This window comes from Desmodus rotundus, chromosome 7 (genome assembly GCF_022682495.2).
Source record: "Desmodus rotundus isolate HL8 chromosome 7, HLdesRot8A.1, whole genome shotgun sequence".
Lineage (NCBI taxonomy): Eukaryota > Metazoa > Chordata > Mammalia > Chiroptera > Phyllostomidae > Desmodus > Desmodus rotundus.
Window position 1 is genome coordinate 74,461,005 of NC_071393.1, and position 17,631 is coordinate 74,478,635.

General features: G+C 35.8%; 1 protein-coding gene across 4 annotated transcripts in view; it reads left to right on the forward strand.

The window, feature by feature from the left end:
• KNL1 (kinetochore scaffold 1) overlaps positions 1-15,964 on the forward strand; it is a 66,118-nt gene extending 50,154 nt beyond the window's left edge. For all 4 annotated transcript variants that reach the window (XM_045201932.2, XM_045201934.2, XM_045201935.2 and 1 more), the window contains 11 exons: positions 263-379; positions 1,371-1,458; positions 7,518-7,595; positions 7,765-7,804; positions 8,673-8,774; positions 9,188-9,288; positions 11,854-11,922; positions 12,599-12,708; positions 12,906-13,024; positions 13,704-13,826; positions 14,580-15,964. In XM_045201932.2, the coding sequence (XP_045057867.2) occupies positions 263-379; positions 1,371-1,458; positions 7,518-7,595; positions 7,765-7,804; positions 8,673-8,774; positions 9,188-9,288; positions 11,854-11,922; positions 12,599-12,708; positions 12,906-13,024; positions 13,704-13,826; positions 14,580-14,694 (1,062 nt within the window). In that variant the 3' untranslated portion in view covers positions 14,695-15,964. The remainder of the gene's footprint in view (positions 1-262; positions 380-1,370; positions 1,459-7,517; positions 7,596-7,764; positions 7,805-8,672; positions 8,775-9,187; positions 9,289-11,853; positions 11,923-12,598; positions 12,709-12,905; positions 13,025-13,703; positions 13,827-14,579) is intronic.
• The last annotated feature ends 1,667 nt before the right edge of the window (positions 15,965-17,631 follow it).

Below are 17,631 nucleotides of genomic sequence, written 5' to 3' on the forward strand. Positions count from 1 at the left end.
AAAAGAGTTTTATTAAGAACATGTCATTTTCAAATTTGTAATATGAATAAGTGAACTGGAAGCAGGAATCAAAATTAAAATCTTTGGTTGTGCTTTTAAACTATTAAATGGAATTAAATTTGCAAATGAGAAGTGTCCTGTCTTAGAAATCAGAGTCTAGAATCATCAAAGCTTAGTATGTATCATCTGAACCAGCCTCCTCACATCTTGTGCCTTTTCTAACTCTTGTTTAGTCATTGTAACCTTTGACTTTTCCTTACAGCTGAAGGCCTTTGGAATTTACCTGAACAAAATAAAATCACATTTTACCAAGATGACTAAAGTCTTTACTCACCAAGGAAAAGTGGCTCTCTACAGCAAGCTGGTGCAGTCAGCTCAGGTAATTCGAGACAGTTATTAGCATAGAAAGAATGATCTATTAAAATTACTTTATGGTAGATGTGGAATAGGAAGAATGTTTCTTAGACATGTGAGTGAGACTTGGGCAAAAGCTTAGAATTGTTCATAAGGGGGATGAGTTTAATTTATCAAAAGTGGCAAATCCTAAAACCTTGAGCAATTCTAAAATATATTTACTAATATGGGCCTATTTCTTATCTCAAATTTGTTATCCATTATACAGCTTAAAATAAAACAATATAGGATTCTCATCTTCCTTTGCTAAGGACTATAGTATTATCTTTCACATAATTCATCCCTAGCTGTGTACGTTTGTGTATGTGTTTACAGTAGCATTTCCCAAAATTATCTTCCTTTAAGAAAGGTTCTGTGTTTAAAAACTTTCTATAGCAAATAAGTCTGGGAAATGTTACATGCAATATCATTTTTCAGAGAAATATAATAGCATATTAATGTCTACAGTCAAAAATCTTTTTTAAAAAGCCTAAAAAGAAAAAAAATGCTACGATTCTGTTTGACCAGTGTTTCCCATAGATAGAACATTTTTTGACCATAGGACATTTTTTAATGAACTTTTAAAAATTTTTTCTTAAAGATTTCATTTATTTATTTTTATGGAGAGGGGAAGGGAGAAAGAAAGAGGGAGAGAAACATCAACATGTGGCTGCCTCTCATGTGGCCCTCATTGGGGACCTGGCCCACAACCCAGGCATGTGCCCCGACTATTGAATTGAACCGGCAATCCTTTGGTTCGCGGCCCGTGCTTAATCCACTGAGCTACACCAGCCGGGGCAATGAACTCTGTTTTTTGAAGTAATATTTAAATATAGACTGGAAACTTTGACCTTCATTTTAAGATCTACCTGTTCATGATTTAGATATATCAATTGTGTCATCTGTTCGAAATATGATAATGTTAAAATATTTTGTTTGGAACTTTAATTTAACAATCTCTAATATTGTGTGTTTAGAATGAGAGGGAGAAACTTCAGATGAGGATAGATGAGATGGACAACATACTTAAGAAGATTGCCAGCTGTCTCATTGAGGTGAAAATAGGTAGAGTATTTTGAATATTTTTTGCAAAGAAAATTTTTATGTAAATGCTTCTTTTCATATAGATTGCTGGTATCACTATGCTGAAGCCTTGTATTAGCGGCTTGAGATTAAATTAGAGCAAATTAAAGCTCCTTTACTATAGTCCTCCATGACACTATCACCAAGAGATGGCCAAAATAATAAGTCTCTTTGGAAAGCTCTTCATAACCTAGACCATAATCTGTTTTTTGAATATATTAACTTATCTTTATTTAAGTATGATCCTTTCTGAGTTCTCGTAATCCCAATTTGTTTAGTATTGTTGTCCTGAAACTGCTTTCTCAAAGATCACAAAATTCCACATAATCATCAAATTTGGTAACTCAGTCCTTAGCCATCTTACCCCCTTTCAGCATTTGAAATGTAATTATCATTTTCTTTTTTAAAATATTTTTATTGCTTATGCTATTACAGTTTTCCCAATTTTTCCCCCTTTTCCCCCCTTCGCCCTGTCCCCTGACCCTCCAGCATTCCCCACCCCTTAGTTCATGTCCATGAGTTGTACATATAAGTTCTTTGAGTCCTGTGTTTCCTATACCATTTTTTATCTCTCCCTATTTTATGCCTACTAATTATGCTTCTTCCCTTTACCTTTTCTCCCCTATTCTCCCTTCCCCCTCCCCACTGAAATCCCTCTGTGTGATGTCCATTTCTCCGGTTCTGTTCCTGTTCTGGTTGTTTGCTTAGTTTTTGTTTTCATTGTTTTAGGTTCATTTGTTGATAGCTGTGAGTTTGTTGTCATTTTACTGTTCATATTTTTGATCTTCTTTTTCTTAGATAAGTCCCTTTAACGTTTCATATAATAATAGCTTGGTGATGATGAACTCCTTTAACTTGACCTTGTCTGGGAAGAACTTTATCTACCCTTCCATTCTAAATGAAAGCTTTGCAGGATAGAGTAATCTTTGATGTAGGTCCTTGCCTCTCATGACTTCAAATACTTCTTTCCAGCCCCATCTTGCCTGCAAGGTTTCTTTTGAGAAGTCAGCTGATAGCCTAATGGGCACTCCTTTGTAAGTAACTCTCTCTTTTCCCCTTACTTCTTTTAGGATTTTCTCTTTATCTTTAATCTTGAGTAACTTAATGATGATGTGCCTTGGTGTGTTCCTCTTTGGGTCCAACCTCTTTGGGACTCTCTGGGCTTCCTGGACTTCCTAGAAGTCTATTTCCTTCCCCCGATTGGGGAAGTTTTCCTTCATTATTTGTTCAAATATGTTTTCAGTTTCTTGCTGTTGTTCTTCTTCTGGCACCCCTATAATTTGGATATTGGAACGTTTCAGGTTGTCCCAGAAGTTTGTAAGACTCTCTTCACTTTTTTGAATTCTTCTTTCTTCATTTTGTTCTGGAATGGATGTTGATTTTTTTCCTTTTATTCCAAATTGTTGCTTTGAGTCCTGGTTTCCTTCCTGTCACTGTTGGTTCCCTGAATATTTTGCTTTATTTCACTTTAGGTATCCTTCATTTGTTTTTTCATTTTTCAACCAAGCTCAATCAGATCTGTGAGCATTTTGATTACCAGGGCTTTAAATTCTCCATCAGATAGGTTGGCAATCTCCTCATCACTTAGTTCTGAGGTTATGCTCTGTTCTTTCATTTGGGCCATATTTCTTTGTCTTGGTGCAGCTGATAGATAGTAAGGGGGCAGGACCTCGGGTATTCACCGAGGCAGGGCAACCATCTTTGCTGCCCTTCGATGCTGTGGGTGGGGAAGGGGCCAGAGAGGGAAGAGTGTGGCTGGCCTGCTCGTCTCTAGCGCACTTTTCAACAGCCTCTCATGTGAGACTGGGAGTTTCTCCCTCCACGGTAACCCCAGCCATAGCCCACAGTCAGATCTGAGTCTCAGTTTTCCCTTTAAGTCAGTCCCACCTGTGCAGCCTGCCGGGCTCAGCAGCTAGCCCTGCCCCCAAGGTCCGCTGGGTGGCAGCAGTGTTTCTGAGTTGGCCTGTGCCCTACCTGTCCGGTTGTTCTGGTTGATTTTTTCTTTAATTCCTTGCTCGTTGGAGTTCCATGCAGTTTGATTTTCTGGTGCTTTTGGTTGTTTATTGATTTTAGATTGGTTGTTATCCTCCTTTTGGTTGGGCGAGGAAGCAGGGTTTCTACCTATGCCTCCATCTTGGCCAGAACTGTGAAAATGTAATTATCATTTTCTTCCTGAAACTTGCATCTCCCTGACTCTTTGATATTGTACTACTCTGACCTTAGTCTTTTCTCCTGGTTGTTTCTTTTAGTTCCTCTGTTGACCTCTCTCTAACTGACTCCTTTTGTAGAGATTTAGATTTTATCATCTACCCATTTCTATATTCTCTCCCTTAATGCTTGCATCTGCCTTAACAAGTCTGTTTATATGAATGATTCCCAAATTCAGTTAAATTCATCAAGCATTTTTTGAGCACCTAGTGCATGCCAGATACTGTGTTTAGCATCAGAAGAAAAAAATGGAAGACACAGATTTTGCCCTTAGTAGCTTATAATCATTTTGGGTGAGGGCATTTTTAGCCTGTCTATCTTGAGTTCCAGACTTAACTTTTCTAGCTTCCTACTGAAACTCTCTGCAAACATGTCCTTAAGGACCTTAAACTCTGTGTGAATAAATAGAATTTACTCTCCTCCTATTTCCAGAATAAAATCTGAAAACTTGTTTTCCCTATAATGTTTCTTGTCTCTATTAATGGCATCACCATTCTTATATATTGTAAAAGCTCAAAACTTTCATTGTTTTTGAATCTCTCATATCAAGTTTTGTCATATCTGCTTCTTCAACATGTCTTGTGTTCTTTCCCGTTCCCGTGATGGCTATCATTAATTCTGAAATGTGCTAATTGAAGTCTTCTAACTTGACATTTATAGTCTTCATTCTATCTCCTTCCAGTCCAACCTGCATATCTGATAACCTGCAGATTAATAATTATGAAGAGCAGCTTTCATTATTTTATACCCCTGAAAGACTTTTCTCTTTGCATTTATTATGAAATAAAGTCCAAACTCCTGAGCTTGACATAAAACATTTCTACAATCATTTTTAGGTTTTTCTTTCTTACATGATTTACTGTATTACTTCCTTACACATTCTAAATTCCAACCAAATCTTCTCCTTTCTCTACAGTCCTTCCACTTTGTCTTTGCTAATGCATTATTCTGTTTTCTACCAAAAGAAGTAGTCTCTATCACCATTGAGCGTTCATGGCTATTTTGTTAGTGCTTCTTATGGTATCTGTCACATCTACTTGTAATTATAGTTCTGTGTAGTTTATTTTCCTAACTAAATTGAGTTCCATGGTAGCAGAGATCAGCTTTTATATTTCCTGATATCCTTCAAAATTCTTAGAACTATGCTTTCCACACAATAAGTGTCTGTTTGTCTAAAAGTACATGTTTTCTGCCTTGAATTGATAAATATCTGAATTTCGTAGTCCTAGACTGCCCCACCCCTTTGTTCATTACCTTACTTTCTTCTTCACAGGAAAAAAAAAAAAAAGAAACCATTAGGTTTGAACTTCTAAACTTTCTGCTACCGAACAAACTAAACTTGAATATATCTATATGTTCGTTCTTTCATCCTTTGTTTTCCCTAAGACCAATCTTTCCTCCTAAACTTTGAATTCCATCCCCTCTTATCTTCTCAGGAATCCTGTGTCACTGATTTTCCCTTATCTCTTATATATTCAACCTCTCTGCCTCCTCTACTGGATGTATTCACCCCTCTCTCATCTTTAAAAATACCAACGACCACACTTCCTTCTCTAGGTATTATTACTAAATGGCTCCCTATTTCTTTCTTGTTCTTTCATTATTCCTTGAGCAAATATACTAAATACCTAGTAAGTGTCCTATACAGTGCTCGGTGCTAAAAATACTATGATTATTGAAAACAAAAGAGTTTGTGCCCTATGGAGCTTTTAGTCTAGATGAGAAATAGAATTAAACAAATAGTATTGCAGTAAGTGCTATGGAAGAGAGATTACATGGTGCTGTGAAGTCCTGAAACAGAATTCTGACCTAGTTGAGGCAGGAAGGGCTTCCTTCTCAGGAAGTGACATTTAAGCTAAAATATAAAAACTGAGTAGAGGGGAAAGCAGACTATTCAATGGAGTGTTGGGATGGGATTTGAATAGATCAAGAGTATATGTAAGAAGTTCAGTAATTATTAGACTGGTATAGTTAAGAAAGGACAGTAGCATATATTAAGGGAGGTGAAGAAAAAAAGATTCAAAAAATATTTTTGAGGTAAAAATCTAAACTTGGTTTGGATGGGGGGAGCAGGATTTTAAGGATGACTACAAGGTTTTAAAAATAAATTTAGTGAAAATTTGTACATGTGTATGCACGCATATCTGTTCCTGCTTAGTCCGTGTTGTTGCCTAACAATAACTTTGATTATGCAAATTTATATAAACAATTTCCAACTGAGAATGGCCCAAAAGCTACTGTTGGAGATTATTGCTATGTGACTCAAAGTTCAGCTGTCTGCTACTAGAAGCAAATTTTGTATGAAATTATAATTATATCTCAGTGCTTTATTGGCAAGTAAAGGTGGGGAAAAGATGGGTGTTTGTCAAATATTCTTTTTTTCATAGTTCATTTTTTGTATTTTTTTCTACTACTGGTTATCCCCCCTACCTTCTTCCACCTCCACCCACTATCACCGCACTGTTATCTGTGTACATGAGTTGTTTTTCTTTTTTGCTCAATCCCTCCGTCTCCCCAGCCCTCCCACCCAGAGTAATCAGCCTGCTCTCTATCTATGAGTCTGTCTCTATTTTGCTTGTTACTTCAGTTTGTTCATTAGATTCCACATATGAGGGAAATCATATGATACTTTTCTTTCTCTGACTGGCTTACTTCATTTAGCATAATGCTCTCAAGGTCTATCCGTCTGTCATAAATGATAAAATTTTCTTCTTTGTTTTATGGCCAAATAGTGTTCCATTGTGTAAATGGATCATAGCTGTTTTATCCACTCATCTACTGATGGACACTTGGGCTATTTCTACATCTTGGCTACTATAAATAACACTGCAATGAACATAGGGGTGCATATATTCTTTCGAATTAGCAATTCAGGTTTCTTTGGATAAATTTCCAGAAGTGGAATTGCTGGGTCATAAGGCAATTCCATTTTTAATTTTTTGAGGTATCTCCATACTGTTTTCTACAGTGGCTGCACAAATCTGCATTCCCACCCACAGTGTAGAAGGGTTCCCCTTTGTCTACAGCCGTGGCAGCACTTGTTTGTTGATTTATCGATAATAGTCATTCTGACAGGTGTGAGGTGATATCTCATTGTAGTTTTAATTTGCATTTCTCTGATGATTAGTGACATTGAGCATCTTTTCATAGGTCTGTTGGCCATCTCTATGTCCACTTTGAAGAAATGTCCTTTGCCCATTTTTTAATTGGATTGATTGGGGGGGGTTGGGGTGTTAAATTTTATAAGTTTTTTAAATAAATTTTGGATATTAATCCTTTATCAGATGTATCGGTGAATGTATTTTTGCATTCAGTGGGTTGTATTTTCATTTTGTTGATGGTTTCCTTTGTGCAAAAACTTTTTAGTTTGATGTAGTCCTATTTGTTTATCTTTTCTTTTGTTTCCCTTGCTGGAGGAGATATTTCAGAAAAAAATATTGCTACAAGCAGTGTCCAAGATCTTACTGCCTATATTTTCTTCTAGGATTTTTATGGTTTCAACTCCAACATTTAAGTCTTTAATCCATATTGAATTTATTCTTGTTTATGGCATAAGAAAGGAGTCTGGTTTTATTTTTCTGCATGTATCTGTCCAATTTTCCTAACGCAATTTATCTTTAGCCCATTGTATGTTTTTGCCTCCTCTGTCAAATATTAATTGACTGTAAAAGCATGGATTTCTGGGCTCTCTATTCTGTGCCATTCATCTGTCTGTCTGTTTTTATGTCACGTCATATATTCTTAACAACTCATTTTAGAAGCATCTATTCTTTTCAAGTCCAGTTTTTAAATTATTTTTGACTGGTTATTCTAACGCACATTGTCTACTTTAGAAACTAAGAATTTGGAGGATGAAGAGAAAGACAATTTTGTGGAAGAATGGGATTCTGAAATCAGAGCTGCAGAGAAAGGTAATTGAATTAATTAAGGAGATAAATGGGGAGAAAAACCCTTCTGTTCTGATTTTATTTATTTAGGTGAGATTAAAATGAGATAGAATTTTCAAAAAATAGATGATTTTTGTAGCAACATCTCAATGGGTCCATTTTGATAGATGTGTTTTTATTTTTCTTTTCAAAGAACTGGAACAATTGAAAACTGAAGAAGAAGAGCTTCAAAGGTCAGCCTTCAGTTTGACTGTTAGAAAATATGCTAGACTTCACAAGGTTAAATCACTTCCTGTCTCCAGAAACTGACAAGATTGGAGGCATGATTATTGACTCAGAGCTTTGACCTTGACCCTAGGGTTGACAGTATTTTCTAAGCACCCTTGTTTATTGAGCATTAATTCAAGGCAATAATTCTGAAGCTTAAATAATATCAGGATCCTTTTAAGGAAAATGAACCTAGCATTAACCTTTTTTTATAGTATACTTAAGTATCATTAAGTTTAATATGAAATGTGTATGTCAGACTCATGAATTTTATTTAACTATAAGACTAGAAGAGATCAAATATAAATATAAATAATGACAAAACTGGTAAAATTCCTATTGACAACATTAATTTGACAGGTGATAATGTTTGGCTGATATTAAACTGATGCTAGCAAAATAACTAATAAAGCATCAGTTCTATTTAGATCTAATAAACTAAACAAAACCAAATGAAAGCACTGAAATTATGACCTGTCTCATTTTAAGGTGGGCAGTCTCAATCTGCATTATGGTTATATTTTTATCATCAAAATGAAAATATAAATTTTAATAATCTTAAAGAACCCCCAAGGACATGTTCATGAATTCTACTTTGAGAGCCATTGATTTAGGCCTTTCCTAATTATACCCATGCTCTAGATTAATGCTCATCCCCCAAAAAACCCACCTGAGAGTGCAAAAATGGATGACTTTCACCTCATTGAGGAGCCATCTAGAATGTGACTTTTTGTCATAAACCTTTTCTTTTAATAGAGCCTGAATTTTCTAACAATGGACTTACCTTTCTGGGGTTTTTTGTTTTGTTTTGGCGCTTGCTTTTTTTTTTTGCAGAAATCTCTTAGAACTAGAGGTACAGAAAGAGCAAACTCTTGCTCAAATAGACTTTGTACAAAAACAAATAAATACAACTGAAGAGCTACTGGATCAGCTGAGGTAAGAAAAAGCTGGTGTCGTTAGTTTGTGTTTTATCCTATGCCTTTGTGGTTATCTAAACCTACTAGAACAGTTGACATGTGTTTGTAGTATATATCACTGTTTTAACCAACAGAAAAAGTCAATGTACTCAAGTTGAAAGTATACAAGGTGAGAGAGCTATGTAATTATAATTTTAAAATATTTAACACTTTGTATCGCCTGGACTTGGTTTTTCTCTGATGTACAACTCAGGATTGAGTGGATTCTTATTTCTTTCAAAAGCATGTTTGTACATTCACAATATTTGAATTAAAATTGTTCTCCCAATTTAGTAGAAAAGCTCTAGTAGCAGTTGCTGGTACTATCTGGGGGTTACCTGAAGTTAACTTTCTTCTTTTTTCTCATATTTTTTGTCTTGTTTATCTGTCCAGCTTGTCGGAGTGGGATGTCCTCGAGTGGAGTGATGATCAAGCCGTATTCACCTTTCTTTATGATACAATAGAACTCATCATCATTTTTGGAGAGCCAGTAGGTGAGTAGCAAAAGTAACATAATTCCTCTGCAGGAAAGTATATGGCTAAACTCATTTTTATTTTAATGCAATAATAACTATTGACATAATGAAAGCACTGCTGAAAAATCTTAAAAGAGGCTGTCACCTCAATTAGTGAGAATAGAATTATGTTTTTATTTTCTTAGATAAGAGTAAAATAAAAATTCAGCTAGTAACAGTTGCCCTTTGTTGAATTACATTAGACAGTAGAAATTTGACATTTTCGGTTATTGAATCAACGTGCTATTCACATCTATTTACTCTGAGTTCCTTTTTTTCTGTGTCTTTTGTGATGCAGAATTTACTCTAATGGCTGGTGACTCTTGACTGTACTTTTGTACTTCAATTAACCTAAAAGTTAATTGGAAGTCCTATGTGTATTGGTGAGCTTATCAAAGTAGGTAGATATCACTATATGGTAATTGGAGAGAGTACTAGCTACTTTGCCTGTCAGTATCTTTAGGTTCTTTCTCTTGAAACAATTAACTTCGTCATAGCTAATTATGTGTAAACATGACCAAATTGGAATTTAAGATCTTTACACTCTCCCCGCCTCCAAACATGATTCTCGTTCAAAGTTCCTTTTATTGCCCTGGCTGGTGTGGCTCAGTGGATTGAGTGCCAGCCCACGAACCAAAGGGTCGCTGGTTCAATTCCCAGTCAGGACACATGCTTGGGATGCAGACCAGGTCCCAGGTAGGGGGCACATGAGAGGCAAACACACATTGATGTTTCTCCTTCTCTTTCTCCCTCCCTTCTCCTCTCTCTAAAAATAAATAAAATAAAAACTTTTTAAAAAATTCCTTTTCTTAATGAATACTATCAACTTCCATCCAGGTCCAAAATTAAAACTTAGGAATCACTCAACACCTCTTTCTTCCTCACTAAGCATATTTAAATCATTAAAAAGACTTACTGATTTTAATTTAATATTCACTACTTTTCTTCCCTTCTGTCCATAGTCATCTCTAACCTAGGTGACTATAGTAACAGTCCAGCTGGTCTTTCTGGATCTTCTCTCTTTTCTCTCAATTCATTCTCCCTTCTGTAGCTATAATGATTGTTGGAAATCCAATCATGCACCTATTTATTTTAGACTGATGATTAAAATATTTAACATAGCCTGTAAAGCTCTTTTTTACTCCTTCTCCTGCCCCATCTTACACTGTTCTCTGCATGGCAGTCACAATGAATTTCTTTTATTTTCTTAAAAGATTATGGCCTTTCCCTGGCCAGTATGGCTGGGTTGGGCATTGTTCCATAAAGCGAAAGATTGCCGGTTTGATTCCCAGTCAAGATACAAGCCTAGGTTGCAGGTTCGGTCCCCAGTCAGGGCACATGCTAGAGGCAGCTGATAGATGTTTCTCTCCCTCTCTTTCTCCTCCCTTCCTCTCTCTCTAAAAATAAATAAATAAAATGTTAAAAAAGAAAAGATTAAGGGCTTTCATCCTCAGTCATATTCCATTTTACCTCAGGACCTACATACTGATGTTTCTTATACCTAGGAGCTTTCTCTGTCTTAGTCCATTAGGGCTGCTGTAACAAAAGTAACATAAATTGGGTAGCTTATAAATAACAGAAATTTGTCACAGTTCTGGCAGCTGGAAGTCTGAGATCAGAAAGTCAGCATGGTCTGGTGACAGCCTGTTTCCAGGCTGCATGCTTCTGATTGTATCTTCACATGACAAAGGCCAAGTGTAGCTCTCTGGGATCTACCTTCATGATCTAAGCACCTCCCAAAGGTCCCACTTACTTGTATCATCACATTGGACATTAGGATTTCAACATATGTATTTGGAGGAAACACAAATGTTTAGCACCCCCTCTTCACTAAATAAATTTTTACTAATAATCCCTACAAGCTCAGACTAATTATTACTTTCTCAGGGAAATTTTACCAGACTCTCATTATACCTATTCCCTCTGCTACTTGCCCTCCTGTTTATATGTTCTCATTGCTTCCTGCAGTTTGCCTTGATAGTGGTTATCACAGTTTGTAGTTCTTGGTGTGTTTATAACTTGGTGAGTTGTAAGCTTCTTGAGAGTATAGATTGATCATTTGTGTCACAATTGTATCCAAAGTAAAAATCAGTTTGAGAGACAAGAGATAACTCTAGAGTGTGGAGGAGCCGAAGCTGTTCTGGCTACCTAAAACACATTACTGTAATGCTGAAAACATAAATCATTATTACTGTATTTGTACAAAGATAACAGGTGTGGGAGGTCATAGTCTCTTCATATGGTTCCTGAAAATAATACTATCTTTGCACATCAGTTAAGGGTCAAAGGAGGAGGCTTTAACAAATATACTATAAGTATTACACCTTAAATTTCTTTCAAAGGCCTGCCAATCAGTATAGTTCAGCAGTCTCAGGGGAGCCTTTACAGTGTAGAAAGAATAAATATGATTCAAGGATAACCCTTCAACTCACTATAAAAAAGTCCTGCTACCTAGAAAGAGTAGGGTTCTAAAGTACTTGAGTTGTTTATGGCTTAAAATCAGATAATAAAAGGAAATACTATCCTTGTTCTGGTTCTTTCTAGATGGTCTCCCTTTCCTGAACAATGCTTATAGGAGGATTGTTGACCTGAGTTTTCAATCTCTGTTAGATGGTAAGTTCAAAACATTTAAGTCACTAGAAAATATGTTGGAGATTACAAATGTAAATTGCTCCTTGAGAACTCTTTCACATTTTAAGTTAAATATAAATAATAGTAATAATAATTTGTCCTTACAAATGTGTGGTAGACACAAAACTGCTAGAGTAATGTTCCAAATATTGGGTAGGTTTTCAAAGAAGTAATTTTAAAATTATTATTACTAGATCTTGAGCGAGGATTAATAATAGCTATTTCGGTAATCTAAAAATTACCATTGTGAGTCTTATTCTTTATCAGGCATGTGTATTACTTACATCAACACTATGAGGTAGGTACTATTCCCCATTTCACAAATTGGGGACCTTCAGCTCAAAAGAATTAAGTGTTGTGCTTAGGATCACTCAGGTAGTAAGGAAAGACAGAATTTAAACTCAAGTTTATGTTATATAACCCTATACTCTTGACCAAGTTTTATTCTGTATGTGAAAAAGTCTTAAGTTTTTAAAAGAATGTTTTATGTTCACCATATATTCTGATTTATGTGTTTGAAAATAAAATAGAGAGGATACTTAGACACCTTGTAGCTTGAAGAAATGTATTTCTAGTTTGTATAATATTTCTAGCTTCTATATTTATATAAAACATTTGAATAATTAATACCCTGCTTTTGATTGTTTTCCTTCCTCAGAGGATACAGCTCCTCCTTCCTCCCTTTTAGTTCATAAGCTTATTTTTCAGTACATTGAGGAACAGGAATCCTGGAAGAAGAAATGTACAACACAGCACCAGGTATCCAAGGTAAATTTTGATTAAAGTGTAGAAAGCCAAATTATGTTATCTGTCCCAAAAAGCAGGACTAAAATTTTATATGTGTAATAATGGATCTTGAAATGATAAGTATGTTAAATCGGTTAACTTTGGGGAGTTCTTTATAAAAGAGCCACTAAACACTGAAATGTTTTTATAATTTCTTTTGCTTCTTTTATTTTTCCCAGATGCTTCAAGAAATCTCAATGGTAGTAAGCCATTGCAGACTCCTTGGAGAGGAGATTGAGTTTTTAAAGAGATGGGGACCAAATTATAACCTAATGAACATAGATGTGAATGATACTGAGTAAGTGTGTTAGTTCCCTAGGGCTGCCATAACAAAGTGTACTACAAGGTGGGTGGCTTTAACGACAGAACTTTATTATCTCACAGTGCTGGAGGCTGGAAGTCTGAGAGCGAGGTGTCATCATGGTTGGTTCCTTCTGAAGGTTGTGAAGGAGAAACTGTTATATGCCTCCCTCCTAATTTCTGGTGATTGGCTGGCAATATCTGACATTCCTTGGCTTGTAAATATATAACCCCACTATCTGCTTTCATCTCCACATGATGTTATTCCTGTGTGTATGTCTGTGTCCAAATGTCCCCTTTTTCTAAGGACACCAGTCATTCTGGATTAGGGACCCCTGATACTTCAGTAGGACCTCATTTTAACTGCAGTGACCCTATTTCCAAATAAGGGCATATGTCGAGATCTACTGGGGTTAGGGCTTCAACATACGAATTTGTGGAGGTGGGACACAGTTCAATCATAAGAGTAAGTAGTAGAAAACTTTAAAAAATATTTTGTTAATGAGTTTCATTAATCATAATAATACTTTGTTCCAGATGTTTTACCTTTTGTATATTTGATAAGGACAAGAAATAATGTACACCAAAGTTTTACATGCCATTGTAAAAGGAAAATATATTTGTGTTTCATTCTGTTTTTGTTTTGTATTTTCAGTTGAGGATTTTGTCTTTTACAGATTGAGGCTTTTATTCTCCAGCTCAGCAGCATTTGCGAAGTTTGAGATAACTTTTTCTCTCTCCGCCCATTATCCATCTGTCCTGTTACCTTTCACCATTAAAAATCATCTTGGAAACATCAGGTGAGTGAAGGGCCAGTGGGATAGAGCTTCCAACTACTTTTTTATTTTTGTTAGATCATTTGAAAGATCTTCAAAGTGGTCAGCAAATGGATAGACCATAGTGAGAGCCAAATGTTACTTCTCTCTGACTTCCATTTTGAAGAATTTGTTCTTTTAAAGTCAGTGACCTTCATTGCTATCTCCAGGGAATTTTGGAGACCACTGGCCTATTCTATCATACCTGCTCCAATTTTGAACTCTCTTACCTAAAATAGGAATAAAGAAAGAGAAAAGTCCTGTATAAGCTTAGCCCAGGTCATATATGAACAACTTTTATGGCCTTAAAAATACAATAATCATTTACAAAACTGCAGTCATAATGCTTTTCTCAATTAGCTTGTGGAGCCAGGCCTAAAAATATTTAATTTCTGCAATATATTGTGTGAATTTTTAGACTCACTGCTAACAGATTATAAGATGGCCAAATTTAGAATGTGCCCACTTCAAATCCATCAGCAAATACCAGCAGTCCCACAGTCTAGATTTTATAGCCAGAGAAAGCAGCTAGGTCATGATAACTGACAATTACATACAGAATAGGTTCTTAGGCTTTGTTTAGAATCTCAGTTCAAACTGACTAGTCTAATTATTTCCAGAAATCCTTATTTGTGCTTCTCGGGAGACTCAGAGACTGTACCCAAAAATATGAATTCCACTGAAATGGAGATAAGTGTAAGTTTCCAGAAAAATTAATTAATCTTTTGTTCTTTCCAGCCACAGTGAAATTTCTGCCCTTCTATTTAAAGTGCCACTGGAGGACAACTACCTAAAGAATGTAGTCAAGCAAATTTACCAAGATCTGCTTCAGGGCTGCGATTTCTACCAGTAGACCCATGGACCACAGCTATAACAACAAAGCACGGGACACTCAATGATACTATGTTAAAGTCTCCATTGCTGTTTAATCTTCATCTTTAGGTCCTAGAAAGTAGCCTAGTAAAATTCCTTCTGATGATTTTCTAGTTAGTTTTAGGTTGGTTTTTAAAGCTCTACAGTCAGGAATAATGAAAGGCCTCAAATAGCATGCTATCAACTTGCTCAACTTCTACTAAAGGTGTAAGGAGTAGAGAGCACTTAGGAACAATTTCTCCTAACTAAAGAGGTGCTCTCTGCTTTACCACAAGCCCTGAGGAGGTATAACCACTGACAAAAACAGGTTTCCTAGCTTCTTCCTAACAAATATTTCTAAAATAGAGACATGTCTGTCTACAAAGTACTCATCCTCCTTTTTCTCCATTCCAGAAATGTTAAGAGAAATCAATAGCACTCAACTGTTGGATAGTTTGCCATTTTTTTCTTGATGGCCTTGCCTCCTTTTATTATATAATGTCTGTTGGTGTTTTCTTAGTAAGTATAATTTTGTATGGAAAGATCATTGATTTTGGCCCAGTACATATATGTAAATATATTAATACTGATTTTGTTTGTGATGTAGTAAGGAGATAGAAATATACAGAGATATTTAGAAAGATACCGTATTTCTGCCTAGGCAGTTTCCATCTTTCTGAAGGATGCCTTACAGCAATATTCTCAACTCCTCTCATTAAATAATTACACTTCAAACAATATCACACCAAAAACACCAGTTTTTTCAAATTCTGGCAGTAGTAATGAATTTAATATAAGTATTGGTTTCTGAAGCCGTACGTTTCTCATAAACAAAAATAAAAATATCGCCCCGACTGGTATGGCTCAGTAAATTGGGCATCATCATCCCACAAACTGAAAGGTTGCCAGTTCAATTCCCAGTCAGGGCACAGGCCTGGGTTGCGGGCCAGTTCCCGGTTGGCGATGTGCAAGAGGCAACTGATCGATGTTTCTCTAGCACATTGATGCTTCTCTCCCTCTCTTTCTCCCTCTCTATCCCCGTCTCTAAAAATAAATAAATAAAGTCTTGAAAAAAAACTGCTTAATCCTTGATTGAATTTTATATTAAAAAAACAAAACCTATTAAGGATATTTTGGGGATATTTGGAAATTTGACTTTAAACTACATATTGATTATATTTTTGTATTAGTGTTAAATTCCTTGGGTGTGATTAGTATTATGGTTCTATAGGAGAATGTCCTTATTAGGGTATAAATGTCTGCAACTTAATTATAAATGGCTTTTAACGCTAGACTGTATATGTTTGTGTACATGTATGTGAGACAGAAAATAAGAGAAAGCAAATACAGCAAAATGTTAACAATTGATGGATCTAGGTAATGGTGGGTACATGGGTGTTTAATTGCACTGGTTTTAATCTGTAGGCTTGAATTTTTTCAAAATAAAAAATTGAAAGTGAAAAGAGGTTTGCTTGGTGTCCTACAGAAATGTTGAAAGAACAGTGCAATTAAACACCCATGTACCCATTACCTAGATTCAATAAAAATTAAGAAAAATAAAAATAAAATTACAAATACAATTAGTCTTTGACTCAACAGCTCCATTTCTAGGAAGCTATCCTACAGATAAACATACAAAATTTTGGCATTGATTGCAGTATTAAAGGGTGATAGACAACTTACATGTCCATCAAAAGAGGTATGGTACATGCCTTCGATGAATACTGTTTGATTAAAAGGAAAAGTTATGTGTTGGAAATTCTGCATGTACTGATCTGAACCTATGAAGATACGTAGTTGAGTGAAAAAGGCAAAATGAAAGACAGTGTATTGATGTGTTATTATTTGTGTGAAAAAGAGTATTTATACACTCATACCTACTTGCATACAATATTTTGATTTTTTATTATAGGATAGCTTTGGAAGGATGGACAATAAACTGGTAACATTTGTTGTCTCCAAGAAGGGAAGCTGGGTGTCTGCGGGCAGAGGAAGGGCGAAACTTTGTACTGTACTGAGTACTTTTTGAATTTTGGATCATGTGAATGTTATTAATCACTGAAAAACTAAAAATAATTAAGTGCAATTTTTCAAAAAAAAAGAACACTATAGCCCTGGCTGGTGTGGCTCAGATCACAGGTTCAATTCCCTGTGAGGGCATATGCCTAGGTTGCGGGTTGTGGCCAATACGAGGTACCTGATCAATGTTTCTCTCTCATATTGATGTTTCTTTCCCTCTCCCCTTTCCTTCCCCTCTCTAAAATCAATAAGTATGTTCTCAGGTGAGGATTAAATAAATAAGAACACCATAAAAAACTTTTCATTTCGGGAAATTTTCAAAGGATGAGGGAACATCAAGGCCAAGAATTTGGCATAGTCTGGGACAGAAAGAAATTAAATTTAGCATCAAAAACAGTTGCAGTAGTGGTTCATTAGGCTTCCCTAAAGCCTGGATGAAATCTCAGACATGGGGAAACTATCCTGGATTGGCTGGGTGGGCCCAATGTAATCACAAGAATCCTTATAAAGAAAGCAGATGTCAGAGAGAAGATGTGTTAATGGAAGCAGAGGTCAGTGATTGTTGGATTTGAAAATGAAGGGGCCCTGAGCCAAAGAATACAGATGCCTCTACAAACGAAAAGGCAAGGAAACAGATTCTCTACTAGGACCTCCAGGAGGAACACAATTCTGTCAAAACCTTGACTTTAGCCTAGTGAAACCCATTTAGGAATTCTGACCTCCAGAACTCTAAGATATTTTTGTTCTTTTAAGCCACTACATCTGTGGTAATTTGTTAAGCCAGCAATGGGAAACTAAAGACACTGGGATAATTATTGTGTTCCATTGACCTAACTTTTTTTGTACAAATACCTTCTAATGGTAGTTTTATAATAACATTTAATATATAGTAAAGTTTCCTTCAGATAGGATGTGCACT